This window comes from Dendrobates tinctorius, unplaced genomic scaffold (genome assembly GCF_039654945.1).
Source record: "Dendrobates tinctorius isolate UK_male_01 unplaced genomic scaffold, ASM3965494v1 ptg000083l, whole genome shotgun sequence".
Lineage (NCBI taxonomy): Eukaryota > Metazoa > Chordata > Amphibia > Anura > Dendrobatidae > Dendrobates > Dendrobates tinctorius.
This window is the reverse complement of record NW_027361751.1, coordinates 1,632,709-1,645,404: the sequence shown is the minus strand read 5'-3', so window position 1 is coordinate 1,645,404 and position 12,696 is coordinate 1,632,709. Positions and strand designations below refer to the sequence as shown.

Here is a 12,696-nt window from a genome sequence, read left to right as displayed (position 1 = left end):
CTACTTCGTTCTGGGAACCCTCTAGGTGTACTGCGGTCACTGACCGGACTGTTCTTTCTGCCCAAGCGAATATTTTTCCCGCTAGGTCCTGTAGTGGTTGATGTCTGGGTCCTCCCTGGTGCTTCAGGAATGCCACTGTCGTCATATTGTCGGATAGTATACGGACATGACGATTCTCTAGTATCGACTGGTTCCGCCGTAGCGCTTCCCAGACCGCGTAGAGTTCTCTGAAATTGGAGGATCTGGTCTTGATGTCTACTGGCCATCTCCCCTGGAAGATTTTCCCTTCTATGTGGGCTCCCCAACCCCACACACTGGCGTCCGTGGTGACTACCACGTATGGAGAGGCTGTCCAAAATACGCCCACCTGAAGGTTTCTGGACCGTGTCCACCACCGAAGGGACTCTCTTACTCGTTCTGGCAGCCTTAGAGGTCTGTCTAGCGACGCCTGACTTCTGTCCCACCTCGCAAGGATCTCTTTCTGCAGTGATCTTGAGTGGAATTGGGCCCATCGGACGCACTGGATGCAGGCCGTCATGAGGCCCAGGACCTCCATTGCCTCTCTTATGGAGCACTGACGTCTCAACAGGTCTCTGGTTCTGGTCTGAATAGTCCTCTGCTTCTGTTCGGGTAGCCAGGATATTCTGTCGGTTGAGTCTAGGAGGACCCCGAGAAATATTTTCCTGGTTTCTGGTCTGATGTTCGACTTCTCCCAATTGATCACCTATCCAATGAACTCCATTACCGCAGTTGCTCGGTTACTGTCGCGAACGAGCGCTTCCCTGGATCTTGCCACCAGTAGGAAGTCGTCTAAATAGGGTATGATCACAATACCCTGATCTCTCAGGTAGGCCACTACTTCTCCCACCAGCTTTGTAAAGATTCTGGGAGCTGAGGCCAACCCGAATGGAAGACACTGGAACTGGAAGTGGCAGGTCCGGGCTGGTAAACTGACCGCAAACCTTAGCAGTCTCTGGGATGAGGGATGGATAGGGACCTGGTAGTAGGCCTTCTTTAGGTCTAGGGTGCACATGACGGCGTCCCGATCTATCAGGAGGGTTGCGGATCGGACCAATTCCATCCGGAATCTCTTGTACTTGACCCAGGCATTTAGTGGTTTCAGGTTTATGATGGTACGGGCCTCGCCAGACGGTTTTGTGATCGAGAACAGGGACGAATAGTGCCCTTTCCCTCTTTCTGACGGGGGAACTGGTACTATGACCTTTGATTTTACCATGTCCTGTAGATCCGTCCACATTGCGGAGTCCTCCAGGACGACAGTGGGGGTAATTTATCTTTCGGGGGGAGGTGAATAAAGCTCTATATTGTAGCCCTCCGCGATGGTTCTGAGGACCCACTGATTGTGGGTGACTCGGGACCAGTTTGTTGCGAAGTGGCGAAGTCTCCCCCCAATACCTATGGCGTCATTGCCTCCTCGATCTAGAGGTTGACGTGAATGGAGGACCTCTGTCCCTTCCGGTCTGGCTGAAGGAGCCCTTATAGGAGCCTCTACTGGACCTTGCCCGACCCCTGAACTCTGTCTGCCTCGTAGAAAAGGAGCCTCTCCGAAAGGACTGGGGTCGTCTGGGTTTTTCCTCCGGGAATCCCTTCTTTTTATCAGACACCAGCTCTAGAAAGTTATCTAGGGCTGGCCCGAATACCCTCAGGCCCGAGAAGGGGATGGCGCATAGCTTAGTTTTTGAAGCGTTGTCCCCCGACCAGGATTTGAGCCAGACTGCTCTTCGGGCTGCGTTGGAGAGGGAGCTGTTTCTGGCTGCAAATCTTACCGATTCGGCTGACGCATCTGATAGGAATGCCGTAGCCGATTTCATGAGCGGAAGGGATGCTAGGATGTCTGATCTAGGGGTCTTGTTGGTTAGGTGCTCTTCCAACTGCCCCATCCACAAAAACATAGACCTGGCCACCGAGGTGGCTGCTATGTTGGCCCTAATGAGAGCCGCCGACGTCTCCCACGCTCTTTTTAATAAGACGTCTGCCTTCCTATCCATCGGGTCTCGAAGACCTGATGAGTCCTCGAATGGGATAGCCGTCTTTTTGGTAACTTTAGCGACTGGGACCTGCATAGTATTTCTGACTGCTTGGACCAACTCGTCCGTGTACTCCAGTCTGAACAGGTATTTTCTGCTCTGATCTTGTCTATCCCCCCGGATCTCGCCTTCTTCCTGATCCGAACCCCGGAATTCGGACTTCTCACTCCACCTTGGACGTTTGCGACTCGGCCCTGGGCTGGGGGACTGACGCCGTGCGAGGCTGGATGAAGAGGCCCGAACTTCCTCCCTTATCAGCGATCTCATCTCGGCTAGGAGGGATGGCTGTTCCTCGCCTACGACCCTTGAGGTACAGGGTCCGCATAGGGTCTTGTTATATGCGTCTGGCAGCTTTACCCTGCATACTGGGCGTCTGACCGATTTGGAGGTGGCCTTTGCCGGGTCCTTCGCCCCCAAGGGGGATTCTGTCGGGGCTCCCTTCTCCTAATACAGAAGGGGCACCTACTCAGATCTGGGTTGGGGTAATGGGTGGGAGAGGGTGGTCTGCGCTATGCGCACTTACCCCTCCGCCTGCTGGAGCGACCCCTTCCATCCTGGCGCGGTCCGCAGGGAGCTATGGACCTCCGAAGCGTGCTCCCTGGATCTCCAGAAGCGCGCTCTGTGCCTTAGGAGTGCGCGCTGTGGACCCCAGAGGCGAGCGCTGTGTGGCTTTAGTGGCGAGCGCTGTGTGGCTTCTGTAGCGAGCGCTCTGTGGCTTCAGAAGCGCGCGCGGGATTCAAAGGCCGGCGTCTGACGTCACCGGATGTGACGCGCGGCCTCTCGCGCTAGGCCGCCTCCTCCACTTCCTGCTCTGCGCGCGGCTATGGCGGCCTCCTCCGGCCTGCCGCCGTGGGGAGCCAACCCCCATCCGTCTGCGGCGGACTGCCACTCCGGCCTCTTTCCTGCTATGGCGGACTGCGGAGGCCTTATTCCTGCCTCCCAGCGCCGCTGCGCCAGTCGTCCGTCGGTGCCCGCCCAGCCAGCCGCCTGCGGGGAGCCGACCATCACCTGCCGTGGCGGTGAGTTTTTGGAGCCGAGAGCCTCCCATGGGGAGGAACGGCTCCCTCCAGGAGCGTCGTCCTGCTCCTGGCCTTTGGGGCAGAGGGACTCCCCACTGGAGAGTTTCGGCCCCGGGACCTCTTGACAGGGGAAGGCTTGGACTAGCCGTACGATCCCGAGCCCCTCCGGTAAGCTTCTCGTGTGTCCCTCCATGCAGGGACAGGAAAAACACTGAGGGAGAGGGGGTGGGACGTGACCTTTAACCTCTCGTGTGCTTCCTGTCCCTGTAAGGAGGAGGAGGACGTCCTCCATGGTGCTGTCAGGTGGACGTCCTGGAAAACAATTCTCCATATGTGGGGGAAAACTAGTATTTGGGCGCTCGGAGGGCTTGGAAGGGAAGGAGCACTGTCACGTTTTGAGAGCCTCTGACGTGCCTAAACGGTGGAAACCCCTCACAAGTCATCCCATTTTGGAAACTAGACCCCTCAAGGAATGTATATAGAAGTGTGGGGCGCACCTTGAACTCCGAAATTGAAAAAAAAAAAAAAAATTTTCAAGCAAAAATGTTGGGTTTTGCACAACATTTTTCCTTTTCACAAGGTTAACAAACAAACTAACAGGAGAAAATGGACCATAAACTTTGTTGCACAATTTCTCATCAGTACACGGAAACCCAATATGTGGTCAAAAACTACTTTTGAGGCACAGTGCAAAGCTCAGATGGAAAGAAGCGTCATATTGGAGTGCATATTTTGCTGAACTGGTTTGAGGGTGCCATGTCAAATCGGCAAAGCCCCTGAGGTGCCGGGACAGCAGAACCTGCCATAGTGACGTCATTTTACAAACTACACCTCTCAATGAATTCATCTAGGGGTGCAGTGATCATAATGACACCACATGTTCTCAATGCAATTTTATACCATTGGGCAGTGGAGAAAGAATAATTACATTTTTACAGTTAAAATGTTGTTTTAGCCCCCAATTTTTATTTTTATAAATGTTAATAGGAAAAAATGGACCAGTTTGTTGTCGAATTTTAGCCTCAGTGCGCCATTACCCTACATGTAATCGGGAACTACTTTTGAGGCACAGTACAAAATTCAGAAGGTAAGGAGCACCATATTATAGTGCAGATTTTAACCATTATGGTTTGTGTGTGGTTTGTGTGTGGACTTTGAGGGGGCATATATATTGGAAACTTGCATGTACAAGGCTTCGCGTGTGCTCGACTGACACGCTCGAGTCTCTGCCCCGCATGTTTCGCAGCTGTTAGACACCCAAAAAAAACATGCTAGCGGAGACTCCAGCATGTCATTAGAGCACCAGCGATACTCAGTGCGTACCCAAACACCAGCTGCAAACTCGATTAACAAGCACTCGCGCTCAACACTAGCCATACCACCAATTTTTTATACTTTTGAAAAAAAAAAAAAACCCTGAGCCCATCCTTAAGCCTAAGTCCAAGACCAAGTCCAAAGCTAACTCTAAGCCCAATTCTAACCTGCTGTTGTTGGCCAGCAGAACTCAGCGGGCGCACTGCCAGGAAGTGGAGGTGGAGAGCCTGTTAGCCTGAGGGATGTTTTTTGGGACATCGTTTTTCTCTCCTCTGACTTGTATACCATGTCAGAAGAGAGAGAAGTGATTTTGATAGCGGGCACACTTTTATTACGTGACTGACATTATTCATTGAATAATGGCGATCACATGATCAAGGACAGGAAAATCTGGCCCTGATAATGTTCTCCAGGGTTTCAGGTGAGATCCCAGAGATTTTCTGACTCTGGGGGGGGGGGCGTTATACACCTATTGTTGATCGCCATTTTAAAACGGCGATGAGGGAATAAGACCCTTTAGCGGCAGCCGTTTTAATGCCTATCGGCATTCTTTAATGGATTAAGCTGCGGCTAAGGCCAAATATTATCTGTAAGGGAACAACTCATTTATTATAACATATGGATGTGTGTATTTGAGAATTATATGCAAGGGTGCTCCAACATAAGGCCCCAAGTCATCATTTGCGAGTTTTCTTTTCAGTCTTATGGTTTACATTGACAGTTTTTAGACCATTTTTTTTTTTTTTTTTTTTAAATAGCACACAGGCTTCAAGAATTTTTCATAAAATAAAAATCTTTTGTTCTTTGACCATTTTGAAACTTTTTAGCACAAAAAGAAAAAGAAAAAAGAAAACGAGTGTAAAAATAACAATTGATTATTATTCAGTGCAAAATGTTGAACCTAAAGACAACACAGTATTAAAAATTAGATAGGTGTGTAACAGTGATAAATGACAATAAACTGCATCTAAGTAAAAATGCATCGTACCTAAGTATACACAAGGTAAGTGGTTCTGCATAGCAATCTCTTGTGCTCGGAGGTGCTTCTTCACTGTGATAGGGTAGTAGGTGCCTCCTTTTACAGTGGCATCATTGGCAACAATAAGACATTCTATCCTGAAAGAACGAAGTGACAAACTCAATCACATAGATGGGAAACCGACAAAATATGCCAAGTTCAACCTGTGTCAATCAACTGTGACAGCTCAGTTGTCCAATCTAGTGCAGGGGTGTGCTGAGCTCTCAGTATTTTGATATACAGCTCAGCAGTCCCATCTGAGACTGCTGAGCTTCCTTCAGATGTTCCCAGTTCTAAGTAATTATCCTGCTACTTATTTATCTTGCAGTAGCCTAGGTGTCCATGGTTACAACCACTCGTATAGTGACAGTTGTTAGTAGTCGTAACCATGGACACCTAAGCTGCTGCAATGCCTGCACATGAGGAAAGCGACATAGAGAATCAGAAGAACTATACTACATTTCTAACTGGAGGTATTTGCTAATATTATTATTATTACTACACCTACTAGATATTGGGATAGGATCTTGGAGAAGGGAATAACCCTTTAACCACTTTCCGATATCAGGTGTACATTTACGTCAATGTCGGTCTCTGGCGGTGAGTCCATCTTTCCCGGGACATGTCAGCTGTTTTGAACCCACCAGCGGCTAAAAACTAGTTAAACGCCGCTGTCAAATGCTGACAGCGGCATTAAAGTGGCACTTCCAGCAATCTTGCCTGAAATATGCACACTGATGACCCCCCATCACGTGATCGCGGGTCACCGGTATGACAACCGGAGGTCTCCTGGAGAGCTCTATGGTTGTCAGTGCCAGCTTGCTACGAGCGCCACCCAGTGGTCGGCGCTCATAGCAAGTGAGTAAATCTGCTGCATAGAGGCGAACAGATCATTGCTTCTCTGCAGCAGAGCCGATCAGGCTATGGCAGCTTCTAGTCTCCCAAGGAGACTATTGAGGCATGCCAAAAGTAAAAAAAAAAAAAAATAAATATGTTTTGAAAAATATGAAAAAAAAAAAAAAAAAAAAAAAAGTATAAAGGTTCAAATCACCCTCCTTTTGCCCCATTCGAAATGAAACAAAAATAAAATACAGATATTTTGTATCGCCACTTTCAGAATCGCCCGATCAATAAAAAGAAGGATTAACCTGATCGCTAAAAGGTGTACCGAGAAAAAAAAAAAAAATCAAAATGCCAGAATTACGTTTTTTGGTTGCCACGACATTGCATTAAAATGCAATAATGGGCGATCAAAAGAACATCTGCACCAAAATAGTATCATTAAAAAAAAAAAAAAAAAAAGAGTCAGCTCGGCACGCAATTTTTTTTAACAAAGTTTGGAATTTTTTTTTCACCACTGAGATAAAAAATAACCTAGACATGTTTGGTGTCTATGAACTCGTACTGACCTGTAGAATCATAATGGCGGTCAGTTTTAGCATTTAGTGAACCTGACAAAAAACAAGTGTGGGATTGCACATTTTTTGCAATTTCACTGCACTTGGGAGTTTTTTCCCCGTTTTCTAGTACTTGACATGGTAAATCCAATGGTGTTGTTAAAAAGTACCACTCGTCCCGCAAAAAAACAAGCCCTCACATGGCCATATTGACTGAAAAATTAAATAGTTATGGCTCTGGGAAGAATGGTAGCAAAAAATGAAAATGCAAAACCGAATAAAGCTTTGTGGGTTAAGCACTTTCAGATGCCAAACGGCACAACAACTTATGAGTATGTTGTAGAGGTTTTAACACTAAGAACAAACAATCATCTATCAGCTACAGAGATGATCATAGTCTCTGTACTGAAATAACCAGTTATAATTACGGGATATAACAAGACAATCTCGTTATGGAGCACAAGTTCCTTTCATAGAAGAAAGACATATAAAGAATTGGAGGAAGTACAATCTCAAGTCCCCAACTTAATAAACAACAGCTAGGGTACGTGCACAAGCTGCGGATTCTGCTGCGGATCCGCAGCGGATTTGGCCTCTGCGGATCCGCAGCAGTTCCGCAGACAGTGTACAGTACCATGTAAGTCTATGGAATTTACAATACGCAGTGCACATGCTGCGGTTTTTTCACTGCGGAAAAGCTGCGGTTTTAAATCCGCAGAAAGAACTGACATGTCAATTCTTTCTGCGGATTCCGCTGCGGTTTGACACCTATTCCATTGTCCAGGTGTCAAACCGCAGGGGAAAACCGCTGGCCAATCCACAGGAAAACCGCAGGTCAATTTACCCGCGGTTTTACCTGCAGATCCGCATGGAAAAATCTGCTGGTGAATCCGCAGCGTGTGCACATACCCTAAGTGATGGAAAATGCATTGATTTTATTATGTGGGTGCTCTACCCTCTTTCAGCAATGCCCACAGTGCCCTTCTATCTAGATCCTTAGGATCCACTTACCCAGATATACGACCAATGCCTGTGATGAGACCTCCAGCTGGCACCTCTTCATTACCATACAACTGGTAACCGGCAAACTGGGAGAATTCCAGGAAAGGAGACCTAATCCAATAACAATATTGTTAGTGATTGTAATCAGGTGGATGAAACACAGATGTAATACCAGACACAGCCCATACACAAGAGTTGAATTTTTTTTTTCTTCATCCCATATAATGTCTGTTAAGGCCCCGTCACACATAGCGACTCACCAGCGATCCCGACAACGATATCAACATGTCAGGATCGCTGGTGAATCGCTACATGATCGCTGGTGAGCTGTCAGACAGCTTCACCAGCGATCAGGACCAGCGACGCCGAGCGCGCGGCGTCGCTGTGTTCGTTACTTACCAGCGCGCTGATGTGCAGCCGGGATCAGGATGAGTGACTGGCGCAAGGCACTGGGAGAATCTCCCCACTGCTCCGCTGATACAGGCGCCTGCTGTTCCAGTCCTCCACCAGCAAAGGGTGCGCCTGTATCCCCGGCCTCTCCGCGAGCGGCGTCCTGCTGCCTCCTGGTCCCGAGCGTGTGGTGGCACCTGTAACTCGCTGGTAACTAAGGTACACATCGGGTATTTAAGGGACGCACGTCCCTTAGATACCCGATGTGTACCTTAGTTACCAGCTGATCGCTGGTCTCCCGCTTGTCACACGCAGCGATGCGTGCTGGCCAGCGGCAGATCAGCGACGAAAGATATGTCCTGGGCTTTCCTGCAGCGATCAGCGATACCGGCAGGGGGGGCCTGTCGCTGATCGCTGTCACACTCGCTGGTGAGATCGCTGTTGTGTCACAAAACTTGTGACTCAGCAGCGTTCTCGCTAGCAAGATCGCTATGTGTGACAGGGCCCTTAGATTTGATGTGAATCATTAGGCTGTGTGCACACGTTGCAGATTTGGTGCATTTTTTTTTGCGCGGAATTGTGACAAATCTAAAGGAAAACCTGATGCCAGCAAAGTGAATGAGAACCCTGAAGTGTCATGCACACGTTGAGTATTTCTGACTTGCAAATTTGGTGCAGAAAATAATCTGCAGCATGTCAATTCTCTGTGCCTTTTTGCCTGCCTTTTTTCACCATTGTCTTTTTGAATGATTTGAGTGCAGTCAGACAAAATGTGTGCTTTAGGCTAGTTTCACACTAGCGTTTTTGAGCGCAGCGACGGCCTGCGCACGGCCGCCGCTAAGCCCCGCCCCCTGCCGCGCCTCCGCCGGTAGCTCCGCCTACCGGCGCATGCGCCCCCTATCTTTATCACTGGGGGCGCAGGCCGTGCGCAGTATGCGTTTGGCGGCGCATGCGTCCTTTTGACGGTGCGCCGACCTGCGCCAAACGCAACCTGCTGCAGTTTGGTTGCGCCGGCGCACCGTCAAAAAGGCGCAAACACATACTGCGCACGGCCTGCGCCCCCAGTGATAAAGATAGGGGACGCAGGGCGCATGCAGCGTCATGCGCCGGTAGGCGGAGCTACCGGCTGAGGCATGGCAGGGGGCGGGGCTTAGCGGTGGCCGTGCGCAGGCCGTCGCTGCGCTCATAAACGCTAGTGTGAAACTAGCCTTACAGCTGCGTTTTTGCTGCCAAGAGCTGCAGAAATTTTACTCAATGTGGGCACATAGCCCAGTTATTGGCTCTGCTGCAAATGTGACGTCACTGCAGCAGAGGAAAGGCAGCACTGGATCAGGGGAAGGCGAGTACAAGCGAGTTTGTCATAATGTGGCAAATAATTATCCCAGACAACCACAAACCCTTCTTACCCAGGATCTATGAGCCGGTCAATCCTTTCTCTTGGTAGAAGTTTCCCTCTAGAGGTGTGGAGTTTTCGGGCCTTTTCTCCTCCCCCTGTAATACAACCAAAAGCATGAAAAACAATGAGGAAAGCAACAATATTGAATAGTGCTGCCTGCAGCGTCTGACCTGTTAAAAACCTGCTGTGCTCAAGCTATGAAGTAAACGACCCACTAGTGACGGATTTACACTGATCATTTGTAATATTGGGCTTTACACATCAAGCTGCGCTGCCGGCATATAGTGACACATTTCTATCATAGTTGTGCTAGAGCAGCTCTTCTGGGTGATCGGATCGCCTAGTGTTATCAATGAGCCTATGAATAATCCTTGGGTGCTCATGATCCTATAAACAAGTAAATGGCTGGGCTTCCTTGGACTAAACAATGCATACCAGGATCACCCTACACAACCTATCATTTTAGAGATGCACTGACCCATCCATTTAACCCTCATTTGGCCTTTATCAGATGCTTGGATCCTTATGCTTGCCCAATTTCCTGTTTCCTATACATCATTTCATCTTCAGCTTGTTTATCTGTTCACAATAACAGTCATTGTGACCAGGGGTGCCCAAATTTTTACATGCCACTATAAGCAATAAACTGACTTAATATAATCCTAAGTTACTAATATTAGACAGGTTTTCTAGTCTTGTGATGAAAGTCTGCTGTCATTATGTGATTGTAGACTTCCAAATCCTTACAGCACGGACCCCAAAAGATGTCAGGATTCTTCGGTGTCGCTGCCGAGAGTGGGTGGCCTCAAGTATTCGACTTGCATAGTTCCAGACACATTCCGACTAGACTTACTCGGCCACAATCAATTAACTTGTATTGAGAGGGGCTGAGCACGTCTAGTCGGTACGTGTTCGCACATTTTGAAATCGTATTCTTGTGGTCACGTGATTGCACGCTCTCACCAGTCACACTGGAGAACCTGGACAGTGTGCGGCGTGCACGCTGTAAGGATTCAGAAGGCTGCAGGCACAGAGTAACTGAGGCCTTTCACCATAAGACAACTCCTTTGATAATCTCTCGTCAGTACTCTTAATATTATGGTTGTACACTGTGTAATAACTTCTCGTTACCTTACTTGGCTCTAGTCCCTTATAACCAACTAGTTCTCTCTTTGCAGCAAGTTTGAACCAAACTTTCCAAGCTATAGGTTTTTATAAAGCTAAAGATTTTTCTGTGCGTTGCATACAATAAAGTTATTTAGTGTGTATAAAGCCGAACACGACAAGTCTACTTCTCCAGGACCACTTACCAAAACTTATGCGCTCTGCTTTTTCCTGCAGCTCTGTTACCAACGCTTTCATTCTGTCATAGCTCTCCTGATAAAAGCAATGAGAAGGTAATGTCAGGACTAATTCATTAAAAACAGGATTTTTGGGTTGCTTACCGTAAAATCTGTTTCTGGGAGCCTTCATTGGGGTCACAGAGACCATGGGTGTACGCTGCTGCCACTAGGAGGCTGACACTATGCACAAAAAAAGGGTTAGCTCCTCCTCCGCAGTGTACACCCCACCGACCGGCAGGAAATTCCTCAGTTAGTGAGAAAGCAGTAGGAGAAGTAACAGAATAGATTGAAAAACAGGACAACTCAACTGTAAATAAGCAACAAACATAAGAACAGGAGTTGCAGAACATGGGAGGGTGCTGTGTCCCCCAATGAAGGCTCCGAGAAACAGATTTTACGGTAAGCAACCCAAAAATCCTGTTTTCTCGTTCGCCTTATTGGGGGACACAGAGACCATGGGACGTCCCAAAGCAGTCCCTGGGGCGGGAAAGCAAACTTCCATCAGGCCAGCGGACTCACCACCGCTGCCTGCATAATCCTTCCACCTAGGCTGGCATCCACCGAAGCGTAGGTGTGGACCTTGTAGAATTTCACAAATGTGTGAACCGATGACCAGGTTGCAGCTTTACAAGCTGCAGCACGGAAGCTCAGTGGCGCACCATCCAGGAGGTACCCACTGCCCGGGTAGAGTGAGCTCTAATTCCCGGAGGGGTCAATCGATGTATGACCCGGTAGGCCTCCAAAATTGCCGATCTGATCCAGCGAGCAATAGTAGCTTTGGAGGCCGGCTGACCTCTCTGCACCCCATCTGGAAGGATGAAGAGAGAGTCTGTCTTCCGCAAAGAAGTCGTCCTAGCTAGGTAGACCTTCATCGCCCTGACCAAGTCCAGCTTGTTCAAGGAGCGGTCCCGAGGACGAGCTGGACCCGGACAAAAGGACGGGAGAACAGTATCCTCATTCAGGTGGAAAGTGGACAGCACTTTAAGAAGGAAAGCGGGCGGAGGCCGCAGAACTACCTTGTCCTAGAGGAGTACCAAGAAAGGAGAGCGGCAAGAGAGGACCGCCAATTCCGACACGCGCCGGATGGAGGCGAAGGCGATGGCCACTAGGAAGGCTACTTTCCATGAAAGGAGGGATAGGGGAAAGTTCCCTGAGAGGTTCAAAGGTAGGACCTTGCAGAGCCTCAAGAACCAGATTAAGATCCCAAGGATCTACGGGCGCTCGGTACGGAGGAGCCGTATGAGCCACTCCTTGAAGGAAGGTTTTGACCTGAGGACGGGAGGCCAACGTCTTCTGAAATAAAATGGACAGCGCCGAAACTTGACCTTTTAAAGAGCTGAGGGCAAGGCCTGCATCACGCCCTGCCTGAAGAAACGCCAGGACAGAAGGGAGCGAAAAATGTATGGGCAGAATGTCGGTGGACTCGCACCAAGTGAAATAGGCCTTCCAGGTACGGTAATAAACTTTGGAAGACGATGGCTTTCTGGCCCGGATCATAGTATGAATAACTCGATCCGAAACGCCTGATCGTTTCAAAACCTCGGTTTCAACAGCCACGCCATTAAATTGAGTGGCCGAGAATTGGAGTGGCAAATCGGACCTTGAGACAGCAGATCTGCCCTGTCTGGAAGCTTCCAGGGGGCGTCCGCGAGAAGGTTGACGATGTCCGTGAACCAAGCCCTTCTGGGCCAATTCGGGGCGATGATTGACTGGAATTCCTTCCGCCTTGATTTTCTTCAACAGCCTGGGAAGAAGAGGCAGAGGAGGGA

General features: G+C 48.9%; 1 protein-coding gene across 1 annotated transcript in view; it reads right to left on the bottom strand.

The window, feature by feature from the left end:
* MCCC2 (methylcrotonyl-CoA carboxylase subunit 2) overlaps nt 1-12,696 on the bottom strand; it is a 170,613-nt gene that overhangs the window by 150,912 nt on the left and 7,005 nt on the right. The window contains exons 2-5 of the mRNA XM_073584048.1: nt 10,895-10,961; nt 9,595-9,679; nt 7,808-7,909; nt 5,370-5,497 (exon numbers count right to left, since the gene is read on the bottom strand). Coding sequence (XP_073440149.1) covers nt 5,370-5,497; nt 7,808-7,909; nt 9,595-9,679; nt 10,895-10,961 — 382 coding nt within the window. The remainder of the gene's footprint in view (nt 1-5,369; nt 5,498-7,807; nt 7,910-9,594; nt 9,680-10,894; nt 10,962-12,696) is intronic.